Below are 23903 nucleotides of genomic sequence, written 5' to 3'. Positions count from 1 at the left end.
GTCGCTGTTGAGACAGTCGTAACAAAGAGAAGAACATCACGTATTTTAGAAGGCTTCTCTCTCCTTTATTTTTGCAGCATGCTGTCTTTTTATACCTTCTCACAAAGTTTATGCCTATTCATTGGCCACAATAAATCAACATAATGTTCATTGGAGCAAGGCGGTCTCCACCACTATTTTCCACCAAAATCTAACTGCAGGCCCCTTGTTTATCTCTTCTTCTCCCCCATTTCCATGCCGATGGCCTTGATAGACCTCCTTTCAGGGCAAAGACAATTCTTATCAGCTTCTCTTCTTCAACTAACTTTCTGACTCACAGACCAGCTGTGAGCCCCTTCCACATCAGGGCTCATTGGATATTAAGGACCCAGATACTTTAAGGACACTGGTTTCACTGTACAGGGAAATTAAGGAAAAACCATGTCCCAGTGTTGTGTTAATAGTGGAAATTAGAAATTGGGTAGACTTTATTTTTAAGAGACTTGAAAGTTTCTAATGGTGAGGATGTAGGTTTTGCAAGTGAGATATTTCAACCAGTTTAGAGTAAAATTTCAGTGGAGCCAGTATGGTACCACTGAAGGGATTCTAGTCTTTGACATGCCTTAAGCTAGTAACATTGGTGGTTTACTGACCAGTGTTTATCTGTCTTCTTCTCTGAAAAGAGATTAAGCTTTTTTCCTTCTCAATATGTCAAATCTTTTGGCATCATTTTTGATTTTGTAGTACCTAAAGTATCCATCAAAATGTTATGGTTGTTTACCACCTGTACTCAGATTTGTATCCTAAATCGCTTGCACTGCAAATACAGTATGTGTTGAGAAATGATTGTTTTAAAAAGACATAAACTGCTGATTTTAACAAATTAGTGGGTAGTTAAGGGAAGGGGGAAGATAGCTGAGATGTGTATTTCCATGGTTCACTTTTATGCAACTTTGGAAGATGCATTTATATTCCCAGGGAATCAATATTTCTTGTGAAGTATGCAGAAGTGAAACTAAAGTAGGTCCTTTGCAATATAGGGGGAGAAATGGCATTTATTGTGTGATTTTGTTTTTTTTTTTTCAGCTGGTGCTATTGCCTGGTGGTGTTGTCCATGGAAATTTTTGATTATTCAAATTGGTTTCAGAAAAAAGAATCATGTGGCTAAAGTGGGTGTTACACACAGGAAAAAAAAAAACAGCATCAAGGGTAAAAAGTTCAAGAATAAGCTATCACCTGAAATTTATTTACCAACAGTATTGTAAGAATACTTGATAATATCACTTAAATGAGGAAAGAAAACAATGATTTGTGAATGACTCGCAACTACTAGTAGAAAAATGATAAATTGAGTACAGTATTTAATGTCTAATTTCTTATTTGAAAGGTTGTCAGAAATGCAAAATTAGAAATAGAAACAATTCTAGTTTAGGGTTAAATTCTTAGCTTTTTGCAAGAAATTATTTGCAATTTTTATTTGCAAAACACAGGTTTTTTGTGTTCTTTTTCTTGCTTTCTATCTCTTCAAATATTTTATTATTTTAGAGCATAGTATAGAATTAGTACAGAAAAGCAAGTGGACTGCTTAAATCAATATAGTCAAAACAATAGATATTAAATGGGATTTAAATATGCAATTAGAAAAAAAATATGTAAAAATACTATTTTTCTTAATGATGTTTTTCCTAATGAGTAATTATATTGGTTAGAAACCATTCAAGTGTGATGAATTACACAGTATAGACTCTAAATTAAGAGATTTTTTGTTAATGGGCATGCTTTCTACAAATACCAGTGAAAGTCTATTCAAACATAAGCAGAGATGAAAATATGGATTTGTCTTTTATTCTACACTGAGGTAATACTAATCTTTTTCTTGTGACTTTTCTGATTGCAGGAGGAATTTGGAATGTAATTGCAAGTCACAAAACAAACCATAGAAAGCTTTTTTAAACCTTTTTTTTGACTTAACAGTAAGATTATGCTTCCAGGGTGGGGGAAGATGGGAAAATGTGCTCTTGTTTTTTAAATCTAACTGCTTTAGTAAACTAAGGAAGTGTTGTTTGTGAGCAGATCTGATGTTTCTTGTTTCCATCTCTTTTAAAACATTACAACTGACAGATATTTTCCTATCAGATTCTCCTTTTGTGTCGGAGTCCAGAACATCCTTCTGGCTGCCCTGGCTGTCTCAAGACCCTGGCATGAAGTCAAAAACAGCTGTGGCTTCGATTTTAACCCGTGGAAAACTGCCAACTCTGGATGAGGAATTACAAGTCACAAGGGTTTTAGTAGTGTGATATTTGAACTAACACAGGGTGGAAAAAATAGAATGTTGGGATCTTTAGAATGGGGTTCAAGGGGGTACAAGATGGAGGAATCTGGGTGTGTTCTTGCCTTTTCTTCCTTCTTCTTGTCCTCCATGTCTCGGTGTGACAGTGACACTTTTCTATTGGTTTAGGATAGGGACACACTGTACAACATAGATTTTAGGTATTGGTATGGGAACTGTAATCATGGTACACGTAATTTTGAGTATATAATGTGGGAGACGCCTGGGGCTTGGGGAGACTGCCATGGCTTCTGTACTAGCCAGACCTCGGCAGGTCAGAGAGAAAATATTATAGATAAGAAGAAATAAACAACCTTGAAAGCACAATCAGAAGCATTCCAAGACTCCTCATTTAACTGCATTCAGGCTAGGGAAGCAAAGACTCTTTACAATCTCTCTTGGGGTCACCCTGACCCTAGGAACCCTGGGAGAATTCCACACTTTTGCTCACAGATTGCTGCACAGCCTTGACACAGCAAAGGCTTTCCGGATTTTTCGGCTCCTGCGGTCACAAGTATTAATTTAATCATTCACTGAACTGCCCCAGTTAGATGGCGTGACATAAGGAAAGCTTATCATTACTCTTTTGAAGTGGCAAACTTAAAGTGGGTTCAATTGTTGTTGTAAATGGGGTCAGCACTTTGAGATAAGTTAGCTGTGAATCTGGACTTGAATCAGTTAACATTTTGCAAAGCTACACCTAGGAGTTAACTGCTCCATGAAGATGCCTGTCAGTCTCCACTTAGCAGGTAGCTCACGGCAGGCTTTTTTGTGTTCTAAGTGAAAAGACAGTTTTATTGAATTTCATTGTTAAATAATTCAAAATATTTAAATAACAATAAAATTAAACTCTTCATTTACCTTGAAACAGAGAAAAATGGAATTGATAGGATATTTTTGTGGTTTAACTGTTCAGAAACTTAATTTGTTCCAAATGAGGCTTTCTGGTAGCAGACAAATATATTAGTCCTAGCCCTAAGTAAAAATGAAGGATTTTGGTTGAATTGTGATTGCAGTAGAAGTATTAGGACAGTTCGGTAACTTTGGGATCTGTTTGCGTCCCAGATTGAAAGGCAATATGTATTCCACTTGCCATCTGTGTGGCAGATATCTTCTGTTAAGTGGATAGTTTTCCTTATCTCTTCCACAACCAATTGTTGCATCCCGGACTTTGGGGTTAGGTCGGAGTTCTGATGTATCTTAGCAAATTCTGTGTACCCCCATGTATCCCTTGGGTTTTCCCCCCTGCAGTACCCGGTTCCCGGGTTGCCTTACCATGCGGCCCGGCTCCCATCCCCCCTGTCTATTCCTGTGGGTTCTTCCCTGCTGTTACCCCTCCCCTGCGGCCAGGGCCGCCTCGGACCCCCGGCGCTGCCCCTGCCACCTCCCCATTGGCTCCTGCCTTCCACACCACACCCCCGCAGCCCCGGGACTGCCCCGGGCCCCAGCGCCGCCCCTGCTGTGCCCCTATTGGTTCCCCCGGGCCACGCCACACCCCGGGACCATCCCGGGACTGCCCCGGTGCCGTCCCCTACTGCGTCCCTATTGGCTTTCCTAGACCACGTGACACCCCCCGTTCCACCCCCGATAAAAGCCCCACGAGGCCGGGGCCGCACGGCCATATTCCCCAACAGAGAAGCTGGGAACACACCAATAAAATGCTCTCAGCTCCTGCCGTGGGGAATTTGGTCCTTCCTTCATCCCCTTTATCGAGGTCCCTCGCACGTGGCGGTAGAGACGGCCGACCCACCTTCCCGGAGCCGCGGAGCCCGGGAGCAGTGGTGGGACCGGGACCGGAGGACCTGCGGTGCTCCGCCGGGCACGGCGGCTGCTCCGGAGCCGGGAGAAAGACCAGAACGCTGTAACCAATCCTCACTCAGGGGAGACATCTGCTGATAATGGGCTATTGAATGTCACTGCATGACTGATAAGAACTATAACATCCCATTGTGAGATGCTCCGCCCAGAGAGAGGAGCCAAGCATTTCTACCTGGATATAATCTTGAGTTTCTGGAACACCAGCACAGCTTTTTCCGCACTGGATTTCCCAGAGGAACAGCCGCCTCTTCCACTGCAGGAAGACTACCCCCTTTTCAACAGGATCACTACTCCAACAGAACCACACCTGACACTCCAGGAGGACTGCAGCCACAATTCCCAATTGGACTGCTGCCAACACCCTGACTAACAGGGTGTCAGGTTGCATTCTGACTCTGCCAGTGTTGTTTTGGTTTACTGCGTTGTTTATTTTATCTTTTTATTTTCTTCCCTAATAAAGAACTGTTATTCCTGCTCCCATATTTTTGCCTGAGGGCCCCCTTAATTTCAAATTTATAACAATTCAGAGGGAGGGGATCTACATTTTTTTCCCATTTCAGGAGAGGCTTCTGCCTTTTTAGCAGACACCCGTCTTTCCAAACCAAGACAGATTTTGGCGCCCAATGTGCGGCTCGAGGGCATAGAAACAAAAAAGGGAATAACAGATTACTGAAAATATGTAGAAAAAAGCAGCTAACAGAGACATTCATATAAACCTTTGTGAACTAAATGTTATTGTCTGTGATTGCATGGACCAGACTGGGTGGTCCACATGTTCTTGGTCAACCTTATGTTCCTATGAAACATTTCAAGCAGATGCTGTTATTTTCCTTTTAAACCTTAGTCTGTCTGCAGTGGGATTGCTTAGTTGTTCTCCAGTTCCACAGAGGAAAATGAAATCTGGAAAAGGGCATAAGGTCTCAGGGTTGTGGAAAAGCTGAGGTCAAAAGGGATACCCAAAGAAGATGAGGAGAACCCCAGCAGAGGCAAATATATCCAAACTGAGAGGAATTAGGGATTTGTCTTTACAAACAAGCTGTGGATCTACGGGTAGATAAAACTAGCACTGAGAGATAAAAGAAACAATGAGAAAGATTCCACTGATTGTTGAATGGAAAAAGATATTTGCTTTTACAAATAAAATTTAGGTTTGCTGATAAATTAAATTGGACATTGAAAGATGAAAGAAACAATGGGGAAAACCCCTAAATTCCATAAGAATTAAAAATTAAAAGGGAGGGTTATACATTAGAGGGAAACCTTTGGTATCAGGCATACCAGGAAGTCTGTACCTCTCAAATACCTCAGCCAATGGGTGTGACATTCACATTCTCTGGACAGAGAGACATAATTTTGTCTCTCAGGAGAAGCACAGAGAGAAGAAGAGAAAACAATCTTTATCTCTGCTCCTTTGTTTTCCCCATGTGGAATTTGGTATGGAGATTGTTTACCTGAAGTGATTGCTTGATTGGATTCTGGTGAAGGTTGTTTGGGTTCAATGACCAATTGGATCCAGCTGTGTCTTGGACTCTCTGCAGAGAGTCATGGGTTTTGAAAGTTTGTTAGTTAGTTAGATAGGTAAGTAAGAAGTAAGTATGTCGAATAGGATAGTCTCTCTTTAAATAGTATATTAATGTAATATAGTATAGTTTAAATAAAGTTATCCTTCAGCCTTCTGATCTGGAGCCAGACATCATAATTTCTTCCTGTTGGGGGTTGCCTGATTTTTGATAAATGGGGAAAGAGAGAAGGGAAATGCGGCCGGGAAATTAGGATAAAAAGGAGGCTGCATCCTCCAAAAATTTGAGAGACCCCAGGGGAATGCCCCATGGCCTCTCCCTTTATTCAAATAAAGTAACAGGATTCCTCTGTCTCCTTTTTGGACATAAACCTCTGATGTTTGTGGATTAATTTTCCTGACAAAACTCTGCTTGCTGTGGCACCTGGCATGAGAAAAGAATGCAGTGGATAGTCAGAAATGTCAAATAGAAATACACTACACAGAGAAATGCTAGAGGAAGAACTGCTACTTCTCACCTCTCTTGTTTGCAGAGTATGGCGTTTACATTACATGAACGACAAATGCTTGGGTTACAAAGACTTCTGCCTCCTAAAATAGGCACAAGACATTCAAGCCTTACTTTCCCATAAGAATTTGGCAAAAAATTACTGACCCCTTGGAAAAGTAAGCACTCCTCTGGCCTTATTTTGTCATGCAAGTAAATGGAAATTGCTGAAAAATATTGTATGGGGATAACCAAACAAAGTTTTTGTGCCTCCACTGGGTTTTTGTTGGAGGTTATTTTTCACTTTTGCCCAGAAAACTGCTTTCATCAATCATGCATTCATCATGTGGCTAAATGTGTTTGGGGAGTTTTTTTCTCATATTCCATAGTCATAAGGTAACGAAAAAGAATGTGAGCAAATTAGCCAATAGCAAAGCTGCAGATCTTGCTGTAATCTGTAATATGTATTTCTGTAATATATAAAATTTGTGTGGCAGGTTGTTAGAGCATAGAACTATTGGGGAAAAGGAGGGAACAGCTAGTCCATGCTAGTAAAATATGTGAGAATAAAGGTAAATCAAGGGTTTAATAGTTATGAAAAACAGTGTTTATAATATATTGCAGTTAATGCTAGAAAGGAATTACAGGGTTAGAATTTTGAGTCTCATAATGTGCAATTTTTTTATACTAGTCTTTTTTTCTTTAACCCACTAGTGTCGTGGTTTGACATGGAAGTGATTTTTTTCCAGGAAGTTGGGTCAAACCAATCAGTGGTCAGGTTTGGATATTGGCACCTGGAGTGACCACTGAAAGTATGGACACGCCTCTGAGAACACAGGGGGTTAAAAGCAAGAACTCCCAGGAGAACTGTCTCTTTGGTTCCGGTCGTCAGAGAGTGCAGACTCTCCCCTGCCCAGCCTGAGGGGAAGCCACGTGGCCTTGTCCAGGTAGGCCGAGGGGCTGAAGGTCTGGAACCGAGACAGCTCCTGGACGGAAGGGTGGAGAGAAGTGGAGATGCCTTTGCCCCCCCCCCCCAGAGAGAAAGTGACAGAGAGCCTGGCGGCACCTGGAAATTTGCCGGCAGAGGAGAAGGAGAAAGCGGGGGGGGGGATGATGTCCAGTGTGGGAGACGGAATGCTGGACCGAGATATCAGCCGTCCAGGGAGTCTGAACTTTTAACCCTTTCCGGGAAATGAGGGCTTTGTAAAATATTACTCCTCCTTGATTTGTAGTGGAAGAGAGATAGTCCGGGACCTGAGATGTTAGAAGAAGAAATATTTAGGTGGGAGGAGATGATGAAGTAGCTTTTGGCTGGACTTTTCTTGTTAGCCACGGACTGAACCAAAATCTCCTGCAATAGAGACTGCATTTTAGGGGGATGCAGTGGTGACCCAAGGAGACCTGCTTCAGCTTCTAACCGCACAGGAATGGCAAGAACAGAAGAAAGCTGAGGAGGGAATGGTGATGCCCTCTGTCTTCGGGAAAGAAGATGATTTCTGTTCTTGGACCCTTGGCCCCAGGGGAAAATGGGGGGGACTGTAGTCCCAAGATGAGAAGCTGAACTGTTGTATCTTTGGGTCCGTGGCAAAGCATCCTTAAAGGAGCCCTATGAGCAGTCTGTCCATGCACGGTGGTGAGAGCACTGTGACATAGAAAGGAGAGTGTCACACTGGCAGATTTTCTCCGGGCGGTTGCCATGTGTGACAGGGAAACACAGGGTGTGGCAACTGTGTTTCCTGGGGGGTCTGTGGTGCAAGAGAGACTTCTCTCTCCCTTGATAGTTTGAGTATTGATTATCTGAAGGGTGGTAATTTGATCAGGAATCCCGGGTGATGTTTCATGGTGGGTGTTTCAGGAATTGGGAGGAGGAGGGGTGTTTTAAAAGGTCTTCATCCTGGATTTAGTTTATGTGTTTTCTGTATTAGTAGTAGTTTAATAAAGTTTTTTTTTCCTTTTGTTATTAAGCTTGGGCCTGCTCTGCTCTGTTCCTGGTGGCATCTCACAGCATTTGTTTAGGGAAGGTGCATTTTCATGGGGGCGCTGGCATTGTGACAGTGTCAAACCATGACATTACTACTTTGGTTAAAAATAAAAAGAATGTGAAGGATTTTGATTTGGTTTGTTTTTTGTTTTTTTTTTTAGAATGGCATGTTTTTAGCATCCTGTTAACTGTTTCCATATAAGCCTTTGCATATCTGCATGTAAAAATAGGCAGTCTCCTAAAGGCGAGAGGAACACTGGAATGGTTTGAGGCTTACTGGAGCACATCAATAAGCTTTTGTTCGCATGAAAACTGAAAGATTACTTAAATCCACATCATATCACTTGCCGATCTGAAACAGTCATGTAATCTTGTGGTTTGACATGGAAGTGAATTTTTTCAGGAAGTTGGTAGTCAAACCAATCAGTGGTCAGGTTTGGATATTGGCATTTGGACTGACCACTGAAGGCATGGACACGCCTCTGAGAACACAGGGGGTTAAAAGCAAGAACTCCCAGGGGAACTGTCTCTGATTCCGGTCAGAGGGCAGTGCAGACCTCCCCTGCCTAGCCACAGGCTGGGTGGGGGAGGGGAAGCCATGCGACCTGGGAGAGGTAGGCCGGGGCCCCAGAAGGAGAAGGGGGCAGGGGGTGAAGGGAAGGGAACCAGGCTGCCCCCCCCCGCACAGGACCGAAGGGTGGAGGAACACTGAGATGTCCCAGGCAGCCACCCTGGAGAGGAAGAGGCAGAGAGCCTGGAGGCACCTGGAAATCACTGCAGAGAAGACAGAGGTGCGGGGGGAGACAACTGCCCAGCCTTGGAGTGTGGGAGTTCGGCAGCCTGCTGTGAGATCTCAGCCATCCTGGTCCTGGGAGCCTGAGACTTTTAACCCTTTCCTGAGAAAGGAAAATTTTGCAAAACACTATTCCTCCTCGATGTGGAAGAGAAAGGAGACAGTCTGGGACTGAGATGTCAGAAGAAGATGGGGAAAAGAATTCTAGGTGGGAGGAGATGATGGAGTGGCTTTTGGCTGGACTTTTCTTGCATAGCCAGAGACTGAACCAATCTCTCTTGCAACAGAGACTGCATTTTTAGGGGGATGCAATGGTTGGAGCCAAGAAAGTGCGAAAGTGGCAGTGACCTGCTTCAACAGCTGCAAGTGCAGGAGTGGAGAAGAAGATCTCTGTTCTTGAGACCCTCGGCCCCAGGGGAGGGGAAAAATGGGGGGGACTGTAGTCCCAAAACAAGAAACTGAACTGTTGTTCTTTTGGTTCTTGGCAAAGCATCCTTAAAGGAGCCCTATGGGCAGTCTGTCCATGCACGGTGGTGAGAGCACTGTGACATGGAAAGGAGAGTGTCACACTGGCAGATTTTCTCCGGGCGGTTGCCATGTGTGACATAGAAACACAGGAGGTGGCAACTGTGTTTCCTGGGGGGTCTATGGCACAGGAGAGGCTCCTCTCTCCCTTGATGGACTGGGTATTGATTAACTGAAGTGTAGGAACCTGATTGAGGGTCCAAGTTGTGTCTCACTGTGGTTTTGTTGGAATTGGGTGGTGGGAGGAGGAATGTTTTGCAAGGTTTTCATCCTGGATTTAGTGTGTGTGTTTTTTATAGTAGTAGTAGTTTAATAAAGTTTTTTTCCCTTTGTTATTAAGCTTGGGCCTGCTCTGCTCTGTTCCTGATGACATCTCACAGCATTTATTTGGAAAGGTGTATTTTCATGGGGGCACTGGCATTGCGCCAGCGTCAAACCGTGACACATCTGTATTGGGAAAGTGCCTGGTTGCTGTAACCTAAGAAAAATCGCTAATTCATTATCTTTGTTGTTGGGTCAGCAAGACTGAATATGATTTGATACATGTAGACTGGTAGGTAAATTTGCAAAAATGCAGATTTAATTTACACACCTAGGTAAATCCTTCAAAATTAACTTTCTGTTAGGAGTTAATTTGTTTTATAACTGTGTTAATATTAGGATTAACAAGACCTTACTGTTAGGACCTTACATTTTTGGGGTGAAAAAGACTTTCATTGTTAATTTGTTTTTAACAGCAATGAGACTTCCAGCTGTATCCTGTAAGAAATCCATGAGTTATCTTTTATCATAATGCATGTTTGCACATTAACTTGTTAGCATGCATGGTATGTCACATCCAGTATTTTTATTTCAGCTGTTTAGTACTGCTACTCTCTCTTTTCCAACTTTTGTTTAGTGCTTAAAGCCCGACTTGAGTGGAAGCAGGAATTCCATGGAGAAATAATATGAAGTAAGTATGGATTTTGCTTTGGAATTTTTCACATTGTTTTATAAGCATAAATGTGAAAAAATAAATGGTTGTGGGTTTTTTTTCCTTTTGCTTAATTTTAGGTATATCTACATAATGGGAATCCAAGAGAGAAATGAAAAGTTATTCTATAGAGTATTACAAGATGATATTGAGTGGTTAATGCCAATTGTATACACACCAACAGTAGGCCTTGCCTGCTCCCAGTATGGACACATCTTCAGAAGACCAAAGTAAGAACAATAGATCTATATTGCTGCTACTTTTCTTATCATTTTCTCTGTATACTTGCCTGAAGTTTGGAAATTTCATTTTTCTTTGAATTCAACTACACAAGATTTGTGCCAATTCAGGGCAGTAAAAGTTGATTAAATAATATCTCAAGACCCAGTTTATATTGGAAAACAGAACATTTGAAAACAGAAATGATAATGTGTCACTAAATACTACAAGTGCAGGGCTTCAGCCCCATTTCCAGCTCTTCCTAGATGCAGTACAGCTCTTTAATTCTGAGGAGAGTGCTGTGGCTTTCTTCAACTCCAAATCACATCTGTGAGTCTGAGGATCTGTGTCAGGACAGAACATTTGGAGGAAAGTGCAGATTGAAAGGGATTTCTGGAGGTCATCTGATCTCACCCTCTGTTCAAGAAGGGTAACTTCAGGTAGATTCATTAGGTATATTCTCCTGTGCAACCATGCACACAACCTGCACAGAGGCAGAAACATGAGTGCCCGCATCCCTGTACAGCAGATTTGCTGGAGGAAACTCAGGCTAATCATGGTTCTGGCAGAATTGAAGCTGTGACCAGTGTTTTTGTGCTGGTAGCAAAGGGGCCCAGTGCTGAAGAAATTTTCACAGTGCTCTGCAGAGCAGCACGGCATGACATCTTAAATGCAGGAGCAGAGGCCAGCAAGCAGTGGGTGAGGATAGATGTTGGCAAAGCAGGAAGGGACAGGCTTGACTCATGGTAGCTCAGCAGATTCCATTGGATGCAGATAGCCCCTGTATTAAAGCTGTGCTACTGGAAGTCAGCTTTCAGTTATTCTGACACAGTAAATATGGCTTGGCTGGGACCTGGTTTGGGTTCAGCAGTGACTTTAAAATATTGCTACAGTGCAGCAGCGGCATGCAGCGGCACGCAGCGGCATGCTGGGTGTGAGCGACAGAAGGGGGGGGTGTGACACCTCCCCCGGGACCCCGAACCTCCTAAGCAGTCACCGAGCGATCAACGTAGAAAAGACGAGATGGGCCTTGCTTGCTTATCAGAGGATCGTTTATTATGCCAAAAGGGTGAAAGAGAAAGCATCCATAACTCAAATATACAGCAGAGGCAAGGACGAAGGCACAAGCAGGGCAGGGGGTTTTTAGGGACAGGACTAGGATGGAGCTTGGGACTAGGAACCAATAGCAGAGTGGCAGGGGATGAACATAAACCAATAGGGAGTTTCAGGAGAGGGGAACAGTCTAACTAAACCAATGGGGCAGCAAGGGATGCATAAATGACAGGGAATTCTCTGGAATAAGGGGTAGGTATGAGGGAGGACTGACAGCAAGGACTAAACCAATGCCTCAGGGGAGGGGGGGTACAAAGCCAACTATTGAAAACAATAATAGAAAGAAAACACGCCACAACAAAACATCTCTTCAGGTTATTATCTCTGTTGAGGAAACCACTTCAGACTGGCAGTCATTTCAGCTCATTTCCATGATATTCTCACCGCAATTCAAAGTATATTTCTAGAGTCCTTTTGCTTGAGAGTTTGGATGCTGTGTGGAGGAAGGGCTAATCCTTTGCTGCCATGAGGACATGGCTGCTGTGATAAAGACAGTAAGCATGGTTTTGCTCCTGATGTGGGGCAGGGGATGTGAAAGATGTACTCTTAGTTCTCACATACTTCCTTTCCTCTTCCATGTCTCTGTATGTATTGAAGACCAGTTTGAAAACCGTCCCCCTCTAGAAGTTCTCTGTACAAGAAACAGCAGCATGGACTGGAACGACGGATGGTACTCAACTTCCTTTCTTTCCAAGAACCAGCACTTTCCAAGTGTTGGTAATTTATCAGTTACCACCTCTGCTGAGCTTTTCATGCTGCCTTTTCTCCTAGCAAGCGGGCTTGCTCAAGCAGAAGAAACAGACACTTCACCTCTGCTCCTTTCTGCTCCTTTGTCTCTCCTCCCATGTTCCTATGGAGGAGCACTCAGCAGTGGGAAGTACTGTTCTCTTGATCTTGGAGAAGACAGTATCCTCAGTCCCTGTCTTTCCTTTCTTTTCTCTCTCTTCATCTTGTGTAACGTAATGAACAGAGATTCATTAAGGTAAAGTGTTGGGGAAGATGAAATAGCAAAGCCCTATAAATATGATGGCCTGGCAAAAGAATCAGAGAATACAGATATTGAGATGAAAACAAGGTTTGAAATACCAAACCTTAATCACTGAGCATCTCGAAAACAATAGTACAGCCAAGCTGAAAGCAATCCCCCTTTCGGATGATCTAAAAGGTCAAATGGAATGTTCTGTATCACCCCCCAATGTATGGTTCATCCCATACCTGTAACCCTCCCCTGAAGTATCAGGTATCTGTAACCCCATTGGCCCAAGTCCTGTCCCAGCCCACCTTGAAGCCCCCTGATAAGGTGTGGCTGAGGGACCGGACGCTCTCTTGGACCTTCCTTCTGGGATGCCCACCTGGCACCCTCTCTCTCTCCCTCTCTCTCTCTCCCCACTCTCCCTGGGCCTGCCACGAGTTGCGGCTGGCAACTCCAAGCAAGGCCCTTCACCCTTTACAATAAACTATATGTTCTAAAGACCTGGCTTCAGAGATCCCTCATCACCACCCATCCAAACCGTCCAGGAGCCCAGCAGTCCCCGCAGTAAAGCCACACTTTAGGATCATGTTCCCTTTTTATATCATGTCTGATGATAACACCAGAGGTGTTTTGCCCTAGAGGAGTTCTAAAGGTGAATATCTGTAGTAGTGTAAAATCCAGGTAGCATAATGAAAAGTATTTTCTTTGTGTTCTTATTTTAGAGTGTCAAAGTAGCCAAATAGGCATTTGTATTAGAAATTCTCCTTTGAGTAATTTATGTCCATTATTACAATGCTTTCAATTTTAAGAAAATTTTCCTGTTTTACATTTAGTTTTACAAAGCAAGGGGAAATTTCAAATTGCCACCTATGAAATGTTTCTACTTTTGTCATAGATTGTAAGGCAAGATGTATTCTATTTGCCATCTGTGTGGCAGTTATCTTCTCTTAATTGGGCAGTTTTCCTTATCTCTTCCACAACCAATCCTCTCTCAGAGGAGACATCTGCTGATAATGGGCTATTGAATGTCACTGCATGACTGATAAAAGTTGCAGCATCCCATTGTGAGATGCTCCGCCCAGAGAGAGGAGCCAAGTATTTCTACCTGGATATAATCTTGAGTTTCTGGAACACTAGCATGGCTTTTTCTGTGCTGGATTTCCCAGAGGAACAGCCGCCTCTTCCACTGCAGGAAGACTACACCCTTTTCTACAGGATCACTGCTCCAACAGAACCACACCTGCCACTCCAGGAGGATGGCAGCCATAATTCCCAATTGGACTGCTGCCAACACCCTGTTTGACAGGGTGTCAGGTTGTATGCTGACTCTGTCAGTGTTGTTTTGGTTTACTGCATTGTTTATCTTATCTTTTTATTTTCTTCCCTAATAAAGAACTGTTATTCCTGCTCCCATATTTTTGCCTGAGAGCCCCCCCCTTAATTTCAAATTTATAACAATTCGGAGGGAAGGGGGTCTACATTTTTTTTTCCATTTCAGGGGAGGCTTCTGCTTTCCTTAGCAGACACCTTTCTTTCCAAACCAAGACAGATTTTTTTTTTTTTCAGATGCTTATTTATCTATATCTCAGACAGAGGCCATATAAGGTCAGTTGTGAACAACTGGCCAGAGAATGATGTTAAGATACTACCACTATGTTGAGAGCTTTTTGCAGGACAATGGACATATGCAACATATGCACAATCCAGCTTTCATAGAGACTGAGTAGAAGGTCACAATGCCCTTGAAGGACACGAAAGGAGAAGAACATGCTCAACTCCAGACAGTTTAGGATGTAAAGGCAGACAAGAAAACCACAGTGAGATGCATGAAGAAAAAATAACTAAATTAACCAAAAGCTTAACATGTGTACACAGAAGGATTTAACCAATCATGTAGGAGCTTGAGGCGCGTGAATAATAGAACACAGTATATATATAGCTTATTTTTTGCAATAAATCAGCTTCACTTGATCATATTGATCATGGTGTGATGTCCCATTTCTGATCCTCCGCACCACTATATAATTTTTTTCTAGTTGTTATTTAATCTCAGTTGAGCTTCTTAAGATTTAGTAGTATTTGATGGAAATGTAAATACTTAATAATGCATCCTTGGCTGTTTGACCATGATGGCAAAATATAGCTAATGAAGATAATTAATATCTTGAAGAGCAGCATTTTATCCTGAATATGAGGTTTATGGCATGAGTAAACAATGATGATGAGAACTAGATTTGCCAAACTTTTTATTTTACTTCATAAAGTTGGGGGATGCACTCTGGGTCTTGCTTACTGTGTTACATAGCAGTAATCTTCAGATTAGGACACATTAGTAGTTGGAAGGCACAAATTTTCCTGTTAAATCCTGTATCACCCAGTGGGATTGAGAACCACGAGGGGAGATGAGGTGATTGATACTTTATATAATCATAGAATTATACAAATTTTTGATGTCTGGATTTACAAGTGGAAATCATAAACCCAAGTTACAAGCTCCAGGTCCACACAGCAGCATGGATCCTTCTCACTTAGCTTTCAAGGATTTGGGCAGTGGATTTCAGCAAAGAAAAAGGAGCATAGCAGATTCTATCATTTAAGCATTGTTGCTTCAAGTGAAATATTCCTTGTAATCTATTCTTTGTTTTACTGTGCAAGCATACCTGATTTTTTCCTCAGGAAAAAGCCCTCAACTGGTCTTGCTCTAAACTTTATAAATTACAATGATTATAATTTTACCTGCTTTTGTTTTCAGGCTGTTGTCATCACTGATGGAGAAAGAATATTGGGTCTTGGAGACCTAGGTGTGTATGGGATGGGAATTCCAGTAGGAAAACTGTGTTTGTATACAGCCTGTGCAGGAATATATCCAGATAAATGTTTGCCTGTGTGCATTGACATTGGAACTGATAATACAGTGAGTTTGACTGAATTTGGCCTGCCATAAGTTATCCTTATGAAAAGTATTTAAGAGTATTTAGTACTATAAGAGAAATTTTTTATTTGAGCACTTTAATATAAAACCAACTATTTTATGTAAAGGTAAATGATTTGGAATCCACTGTACAGTTACATATCAGTGATTGAAAAACACCAGTTAATTTGGCAGTGAAATGGTGCATTTGGAAGTAATTTGAATGCTGGGACACTAAAATGGACAGTCAGGTTGACCTGACTTTAAGAATCTGGAAATGTGAATCAGATTTATTAAAGCACTTTGTTCATAGTATTGATTTGTTCTGTTTTAAAAGCAGCCATCACCAACCTCAAGAGCCAGCTGAAATTACCGAACATTGATATATACTGGAGGCAGTTACAGTGGCTATATAAATGCAGTATCTTTTGGTGTGAAATGTGCTACTGTGAATTCTGGGAAACATATACTGAGGAAGTGATTCATCGTGCTGCTCTCTTTGATTTATTCTTTTTCAGACACTCTTAAAAGATCCATTTTATATAGGCCTATACCAAAAAAGGGATCGCTCACAGGTCTATGATGATCTAATTGAGGAATTTATGGAAGCCATTACAGACAACAGAATATTCTGCATGGATGTACAGCAAAACTGGTGGCACAAAACCCCCCTAACACACTGTCCTTTAAACAGTCATTTAAGGAATAAAGATAGAACTAAAAGTCAAAATACATGAGTGCATTTTTGTCTCTGTTGTGATTTTCTCTGTGATTTAGAACATGCTGCTTGTAGTTATTTGTTAAATATGCACAGAATGGAGATGGAACTGTTTTAAGCAGTGAAAGGCCTGAGGACATCCTGTTTCCAAAGATAATTAATTACATTCAGAATTTGTTTTAAAAGGATTATATTTCTTTGAGTCTAGTGATAGGAATATTTGCCATGTTCTGTAGATATGGCCAGAACACACTTATCCAATTTGAAGACTTTGGAAACCACAATGCTTTTTGGTTTTTAAGAAAACACAGAGAGAAATATTGTGCCTTCAATGATGATATTCAAGGTATACCCTTTGTTTATGTTCCTTAACGTATTTGCAGAAGCTTTGCCAAAAACCATGATCTGCCATGTAGATATGTTCAGCTCACCTTAGATTTGTACTGCTTTTGCAGGGACAGATTCAGTGGCCTTGGCAGGACTGCTGGGAACACAGAAAGCCACTAGTAAACCACTTGCAGAGCAGAAAGTGCTGTTCCTTGGAGCAGAAGAGGTGAGTTCTCTTAAGTGCTCTAGAGCAACAAGAGATTTAACTGTACATTTTCTCATTCTGTAGGACTTGCAGAGACTCACATTCTCTGAATTCAATTGCAGAACTTTTTATATAAAGGCAGCTGAAATAGATAAACAGAATTAACTACCTGCTTAAAGATAAGGATGTAAAAGGTGTTTAACATTTGCAAGGTGTCGTGGTTTGACATGGAAGTGAATTTTTTCCAGGAAGTTGGGTCAAACCAATCAGTGGTCAGGTTTGGATATTGGCACCTGGAGTGACCACTGAAAGTATGGACACGCCTCTGAGAACACAGGGGGTTAAAAGCAAGAACTCCCAGGGGAACTGTCTCTTTTAGTTCCGGTCGTCAGAGAGTGCAGACTCTCCCCTGCCCAGCCTTAGGCTGGGTGGGGGAGGGGAAGCCACGCGGCCTTGTCCAGGTAGGCCGAGGGGCTGAGGGTCTGGAACCGAGCCAGCTCCTGTGGACAGAAGGGTGGAGAGAAGTGGAGATGCCTTTGCCCCCCCCCCCCCAAGAGGGAAAGAGGCAGAGAGCCTGGCGGCACCTGGAAATTTGCCGGCAGAGGAGAAGGAGAAGGGGGGGGATGTCCAGCGTGGGAGACGGAACACTGGACCGAGATATCAGCCGTCCAGGGAGTCTGAACGTTTAACCCTTTCCATGAAATGAGGGCTTTTTTAAAAGTATTACTCCTTGATTTGTAGTGGAAGAGAGATAGTCCGGGACCTGAGATGTTAGAAGAAGAAATATTTAGGTGGGAGGAGAATATGAAGTAGCTTTTGGCTGGACTTTTCTTGTTAGCCATGGACTGAACCAAAATCTCCTGCAACAGAGACTGCATTTTAGGGGGATGCAGTGGTGACCCAGGGAGAATGGCGAGAAACGAAGAAAGCTGAAGAGGGAATGGTGATACCCTCTGTCTTCGGGAAGAAGATGAGTCCTGTTTTTGGACCCCTCGGCCCCAGGGGAAAATGGGGGGGACTGTAGTCCCAGGATGAGAAGCTGAACTGTTGTATCTTTGGGTCTGTGGCAAAGCATCCTTAAAGGAGCCCTATGAGCAGTCTGTCCATGCACGGTGGTGAGAGCACTGTAACATGGAATGGAGAGTGTCACACTGGCAGATTTTTTTCCGGGCGGTTGCCATGTGTGACAGGGAAACACAGGGTGGCAGCTGTGTTTCCTGGGGGGTCTGTGGTGCAAGAGAGACTTCTCTCTCCCTTGATAGTTTGAGTATGGATTACCTGAAGGGTAGTAATTTGATCAGGAATCCCGCGTGGTGTTTCATGGCTGAGTGTTTTTGGAAATTGGGAGGAGGAGGGGTGTTTTAAAAGGTCTTCATCCTAGATTTAGTTTATGTGTTTTCTGTATTAGTAGTAGTTTAATAAAGTTTTTTTTCCTTTGTTATTAAGCTTGGGCCTGCTCTGCTCTGTTCCTGATAACATCTCACAGCATTTATTTAGGGAAGGTGCATTTTCATGGGGACGCTGGCATTGCGCCAGTGTCCAACCATGACACAAGGACACAAGGTTTTCACTTTCTTGCATGAACTTGAAAAAATCATCAGGGACTTGTGTGTAGTTGAAGGGGAATTTACCGTAAAAATATGATTTCCTAAAAAGAGGGTAAGAAAATCTTGTTAATTTTTATAGCATTGGAGAGAAGTACACTGTCTTATTAAGTTAAATCAGTGGCTGTTTGCAGCAGACACTAGTTAGTTACTGGGCCAGCAGTGTCAGGACCAGCACTGTGCTTCTTGGTATATCAGCAAAATTGTTTTTGTGGTGCTGCTGACAACTTAATTGACTAAAAATTCTCCATCTGGGGAAGGTCCTGATTGCAGTAATTGGCCAGTGTTATGTTGTTGCCTGAGCACTGAGCCCTGCTCTGAATCTCCCTCTACCTTATTTCTTCTGCCAGCCTTCAAAGCATATGCAGTGAGCAAAGAGAAGGGACATGGAGGGAAGCACTACCAGTATCTACTTTCTGCCCTCTGTCTACAAGGGCAAATAAATCACAGGGAACAGGAGCAGAGATTTGGAAAGCAGTTGGGCACAGAATACTATGCTGCGCTTTAATCCTAGGGTGACGTTATGATGCTCGTATCCCCAATAGTGTGTTCTGTTTATGCTGGATATTATATTCTATGCCTTCAAGACAGGCTCTGAGAGCGAAGGCAGGGAGAAGAAGCACAGAGTTTGTTATCAGCCTGCACTCACTCCTCCACAGTCTGCTGGAACACAGAACTCCACTGTGTTGTCTGGGCACGGATGGGGCAGAACACCGCACTCCTTTGCTGTTTAGTTAGTTTAGCTAGCTGAGGCAGTCCAGGTTTTCCCTGGAATGGTTTTCTTTCCCTTTTCTTGGATCCGTTCGAACCTGCTCTGGACTGAGACCCGGGGAAACACCAAGAGCTCACACTTTGTGGCCTACGGGGGCCTACTCTGGGCAGCAGCCTTTCCCAGCACCAGAGGGACTGATAATAGAGCGACCACCCACTGGAGAGACTTTCTGAATTTGTCATCTCTTCAGAGCGACAAATGAGTTTTGTCATCTGGTACTGTTAATTTTTCGTGCTGGGGAGTGCTTTGTCTGTTAAATAAACAGGTTTTTTCCACTTGTCTCCGAGGAAATTCTTCCCGAACCGATTGAGGGGTGGGGCCGTGTGGGTTGGGTTTCTGGCGGGGCCCTTTTTGGAGGTTTTCTCCCAAATTTGCACTAAACCGGGACAAATAATTGGCACACAATGCATGGCTTGAGAGAGTGGAAAAAACCCTGTTCTAATTGTATTTTGATTGCAATTACTCTGTGTTGGTATAGAGCAGTTAGTAGCCATGTTGTTTGAATTTATAATGTCTCTTGGGGTGAAGGCTTGCATGTGTTTCTGGTCCCTAGGATTTTGTTTTTTTGTTTTCTGTTTTTTTTTTTTTTTTTTTGAGGTCTTAATACCTCTATGGTCCCTAGGTTTATTTTCTTATCCAGAAATAGCTCCAGTATTGTCCCTTATACGTAGTTTTTGCAGTAGAGGGGCACTGACTAGAATAGCTATTGGGCTGGGCTTGGTTGTAATGACTTGCAGAAAGTTTATAAAGGTGCTGGAGTCTGTTCCAGGTATGTATGGTTCATGGTTATGATTATGCACCCAGTTTGTTAGAGGAGGCACAGGGGATGAGGTTTTTCAGCCTTTGCTTTCCTTCTTCTGCTCTGAATCTGTTACATCCCTATTGGAGAATGTTCAGTTTCCCCTGAATGTTAAAGAGACCATCTTTCTGGTATTTAACCTGGTAAGCTTCCTCTATACAGTCTGCAGCTTCTCTGGAATGAGGGCTGAGATTTCTAGAGGGGCTGATGAGACCCCTGACCCAGGAGTAGACCCAGGTGTGGAAAATCCTGAGTGGTGTGGGAAATGGGAGGATATGGGCCAAATCTTAAAGGAATTTTCTGACCCTATAGTCTGGGACTTTCCACGTGAACAAATCCAGAACCCAGCTGAGGTGGGGAAATACCTGATAGAAAAGTGCCATGATGACCCTAAGGAGAAAAAGATCATTGCAGTGAGCTGGGCCCTGGCCTATGCTTATCGCACACTGCTAGATACTGTAGGGCAGCAGACAGAGGAAGGGAGGCAGGGAGATAAATCAGCAGCTATCCCAGTCACTCAGGCTGCAGCCAACACCCCAGGCTCGAAGCCAGCAGCTAAACCAGACAGTAAGCCTCAACCAATGGCTGTTGCTACTAGCACAAGAAGCGGAAAGTGCACAGACAAGACCAATCGACCAGTGGATGATGCTGATGATTATGATGCAGGAGAAGGACCCTCAACGCATCCTGACATAAAATCAGGAGTCAAAGCAACTGGCACAAGATCAGAAGCTAATATTGAGTCCTTTTCCCTAAAGGACCTTTGTGGCCTAAGAAAGGATTACACTCAACGACCTGATGAATCTATAATCAGTTGTTAGTCCGTCTTTGGGATGCTGCAGAGAAGGCTACAATTCTGGATGGCACTGAAGCAAGGCATTTGGGATCTCTGTCACATGATCCCGTCATTGACCAAGAAATTGTAAGGGGGGCTAACCCTCACAGCCTCTGGGCACGAGTCCTGGAAAGTGTACCACAAAGATACCTGTGTGCAGACGATCTCTATATGCAGCAAACCCAGTTGAAGACTACAGAACAAGGGATTGAATGCCTGAGAGAAATGGCAGTGGCAGAGATTATCTTCTCAGATGACATAACAACTAGGAATCCAGACTTGCTACCATGTACATCTGTGATGTGGCAAAAACTTGTATGACTTGGGCCACAAGAATATGATTCTGCTTTAGCAATAATGAAGCAGGATGACAGGGATGAGACCGTGCTTGATATGGCAAAGAAGCTCTGAGCATATGCATATGCTGTACATGGCCCAACACATGCCAGAATCACAGTGGTGGAAACAGGTCTGCAGAAATTAGAAGACAAGATAGAGGAGAATCATAAGAAACTCAGGGAGGAGATTAAAGAAGACCTTCTCCAAATCTTGGCAGTACAGATCAGTGGTTCTGGTATCCAATACAGAAGTTCCCCAGATGGAGAGAGAAGGTACACCCCACGAGCTGAGCTGTGGTTCTTCCTGCTTGATTGCGGAGTGTCGCTTCATTTCTCTCCGACTTCCTTGTTTTCGCCTGGCTCCTCTTTCCCGGGGTGCTGGCCAGGCGCTTCCGGGAGCAGCCGGAGAGAAGCAACAAACACCTTTGTGAGTTCGTTTGATACAGGCAGAGCTATTTAGAGAGCACGATCAAGACCGGGATAAAGAGACCCAAGAGATTGAACACTTGTTGTGCAGTCCAAAGTAGGTTGTATTTGCTCGAACGCCGCACATACAAGTGACAATGATCAGGGGTCCAGACACAGGTTATATAGGGGAAAATAAGAGATAAGGTGAAACGAATAGAACAATGCCCAGTGTGAATACATTATAGGTAAAATCCAATGGGAATAGCTTCAGGGGGAAGTATGAATACATGTAAAAATGCAGAATAGAAACTGCAGCTTTAGGTTTAGGAAACAGAAACTCCCATTTCAAATTCACAAAGCCTTTTTGCTCCATTTGCGTAGCTGTACACTACAACATCGGAGAAAACATGAGGAGATGGGATGGAAAATCTACTGCTGCTCAGGCACAACAGGTGTGTGAATTGAAGGAAGGCAAGATTCAGAGAGGAAGTCCCACCAAAAGGAAAGCAACTCCAGTTGCCCATAGCCGAACTGCCAGGTATGATGATGGTGATGACATGTCCGATCCCCTTGAAGGAACCTCCAAGACGTATGCCCAAGGAAAGAAGGATAACCAGGCTTAGAGGGGCCCTGCCACTAGACAGGTAGAGGCTAGGGAAAAACGTGTTTTCTGGACTGTGTGGATTCGTTGGCCTGGCACATCAGAACCACAAAAATATAAAGCTTTGTTCGATACTGGTAGGCAGTGTACCTTAATCCCATCAAGATGTGTGGGGGAAGAATCTGTCTCTATTGCTGGTGTGATAGGGGAATCACAGGATTTTACTTTGATGGAAGCAGATGTAAGTCTGACTGGAAATGAGTGGAAGAAATACCCTATTGTGACTGGCCCAGAGGCCCCATGCATTTTGAGCATAGATTACCTCCAAAGTGGGTATTTCAAAGACCCAAAACGACTCAGGTGGGCATTTGGGATAGTGGCTGTAGTGGCAGAGGGCGTCCAGCAATTGAACACGTTGCCTGGACTGTCCGAGAATCCATCTACAGTAGGACTTCTGAAGGGAGAAGAGCAACAGGTACCAATTGCCGCTTCGACAGTGCATCGTCGACAGTATAGAACACCTCAAGATGCTGTGATTCCCATCCATAAGGTGATCCGAGAGCTGGAGAGCCAAGGGGTGGTCAGTAAAACCCACTCAACCTTCAACGACCCCATTTGGCCTGTGCGTAAATCTGAAGGAGAATGGAGATTGACTGTGGACTACCGTGCATTGAATGAAGTGAATCCACCATTGAGCGCTGCTGTGCCAGACATGTTAGAGCTCCAGTACAGCGGCAGTGCGTTACTTTTCCCAGCGCAAATAAAAGCTGCTACCAGGGTGTTCTTTCCTGGGAAGCGTCCGTTCTTCGGCTTTCCGTGGCCGTGAATGGTTGTGCTTCCAGTCCCACATGGGAAAATACGGCGTGTTTTCCTGTGGGTGGCGGAGATGTCACTGACTTACTTTGGGGAGACTTTGCTCCCGTTTTCCGTCCAGCACGGAGCACTTTTCCCGCGCGGACTGTGACTCTGCAGTGGTAGCAGGTTTCCACGTGGACCATGCTCGCTCGTCTCGGCAGCGGCACTCGCTGGTCGGCAGCGCAGCTTCGCGGCGGCACTTTCTCCGCGTGGCTCCCGGGTGCTCCGCAGTGAATCTCTGCCTGCTCTGGCTGCTCCGCGCTGGTCATGGCCCCTACATTGGTCGCCACTAGCGGCAGTGCATTACTTTTCCGGGCCCCGGTCAGCTCTCAAGCGCCCAGCTTGGGCGCCTTGGCTTCTCGTCAGGGTCAGTGCTTGCCGCTACTTCCGGCGCGAGGGAAGAAACAAAGAGGCAGTAAATTCATCGAAATCCATCCACGTGGCGGCTGGATGCTTTATTGGTCGCGAGAGCCACGATGGAGAAGTTGCAGCCCGCTCCCAACCTCGCATGGACGAATCTGGCACCAAGGCTGGGGAGCTGCGGAAGGATATAGGGGGAGGGATAGGGGAGGGCAAAGGCCCTCCCACCCAATCGATGGTTACAGCAACCAATGGGAACACGGCAGGGGCAGACATGGGGCTTCGGGGCCAGTGGGACCGCGGGAATGGGGTGACGGACACGGAATCCTCAGGAGTTGTCAGAGAGTGGTTACAAGAGTGATCAGGGGAAACTCCAACGGCAGGCAGCCTGGACCTAGCCATGGTGGGGAGGGGGAAACACGGGGGATGCACAAGGGTACACAGAACCAGCAAATTAACAA

The 23903-nt window shown here is 43.9% G+C and overlaps 1 protein-coding gene across 1 annotated transcript in view; it reads left to right on the top strand.

The window, feature by feature from the left end:
• LOC128782890 (NAD-dependent malic enzyme, mitochondrial-like) overlaps positions 1 to 23375 on the top strand; it is a 34643-nt gene extending 11268 nt beyond the window's left edge. Inside the window, exons 2-8 of the mRNA XM_053933399.1 lie at positions 10485 to 10634; positions 14276 to 14345; positions 15462 to 15623; positions 16139 to 16238; positions 16571 to 16684; positions 16794 to 16891; positions 23244 to 23375. Of these exons, the coding sequence (XP_053789374.1) occupies positions 10485 to 10634; positions 14276 to 14345; positions 15462 to 15623; positions 16139 to 16238; positions 16571 to 16684; positions 16794 to 16891; positions 23244 to 23375 (826 nt within the window). The remainder of the gene's footprint in view (positions 1 to 10484; positions 10635 to 14275; positions 14346 to 15461; positions 15624 to 16138; positions 16239 to 16570; positions 16685 to 16793; positions 16892 to 23243) is intronic.
• The last annotated feature ends 528 nt before the right edge of the window (positions 23376 to 23903 follow it).

This window comes from Vidua chalybeata (genome assembly GCF_026979565.1).
Source record: "Vidua chalybeata isolate OUT-0048 chromosome W unlocalized genomic scaffold, bVidCha1 merged haplotype SUPER_W_unloc_4, whole genome shotgun sequence".
NCBI classification, from domain to species: domain Eukaryota; kingdom Metazoa; phylum Chordata; class Aves; order Passeriformes; family Viduidae; genus Vidua; species Vidua chalybeata.
The sequence above is the reverse complement of the archived record's forward strand: the minus strand, read 5'-3'. Positions and strand labels throughout refer to the sequence as shown.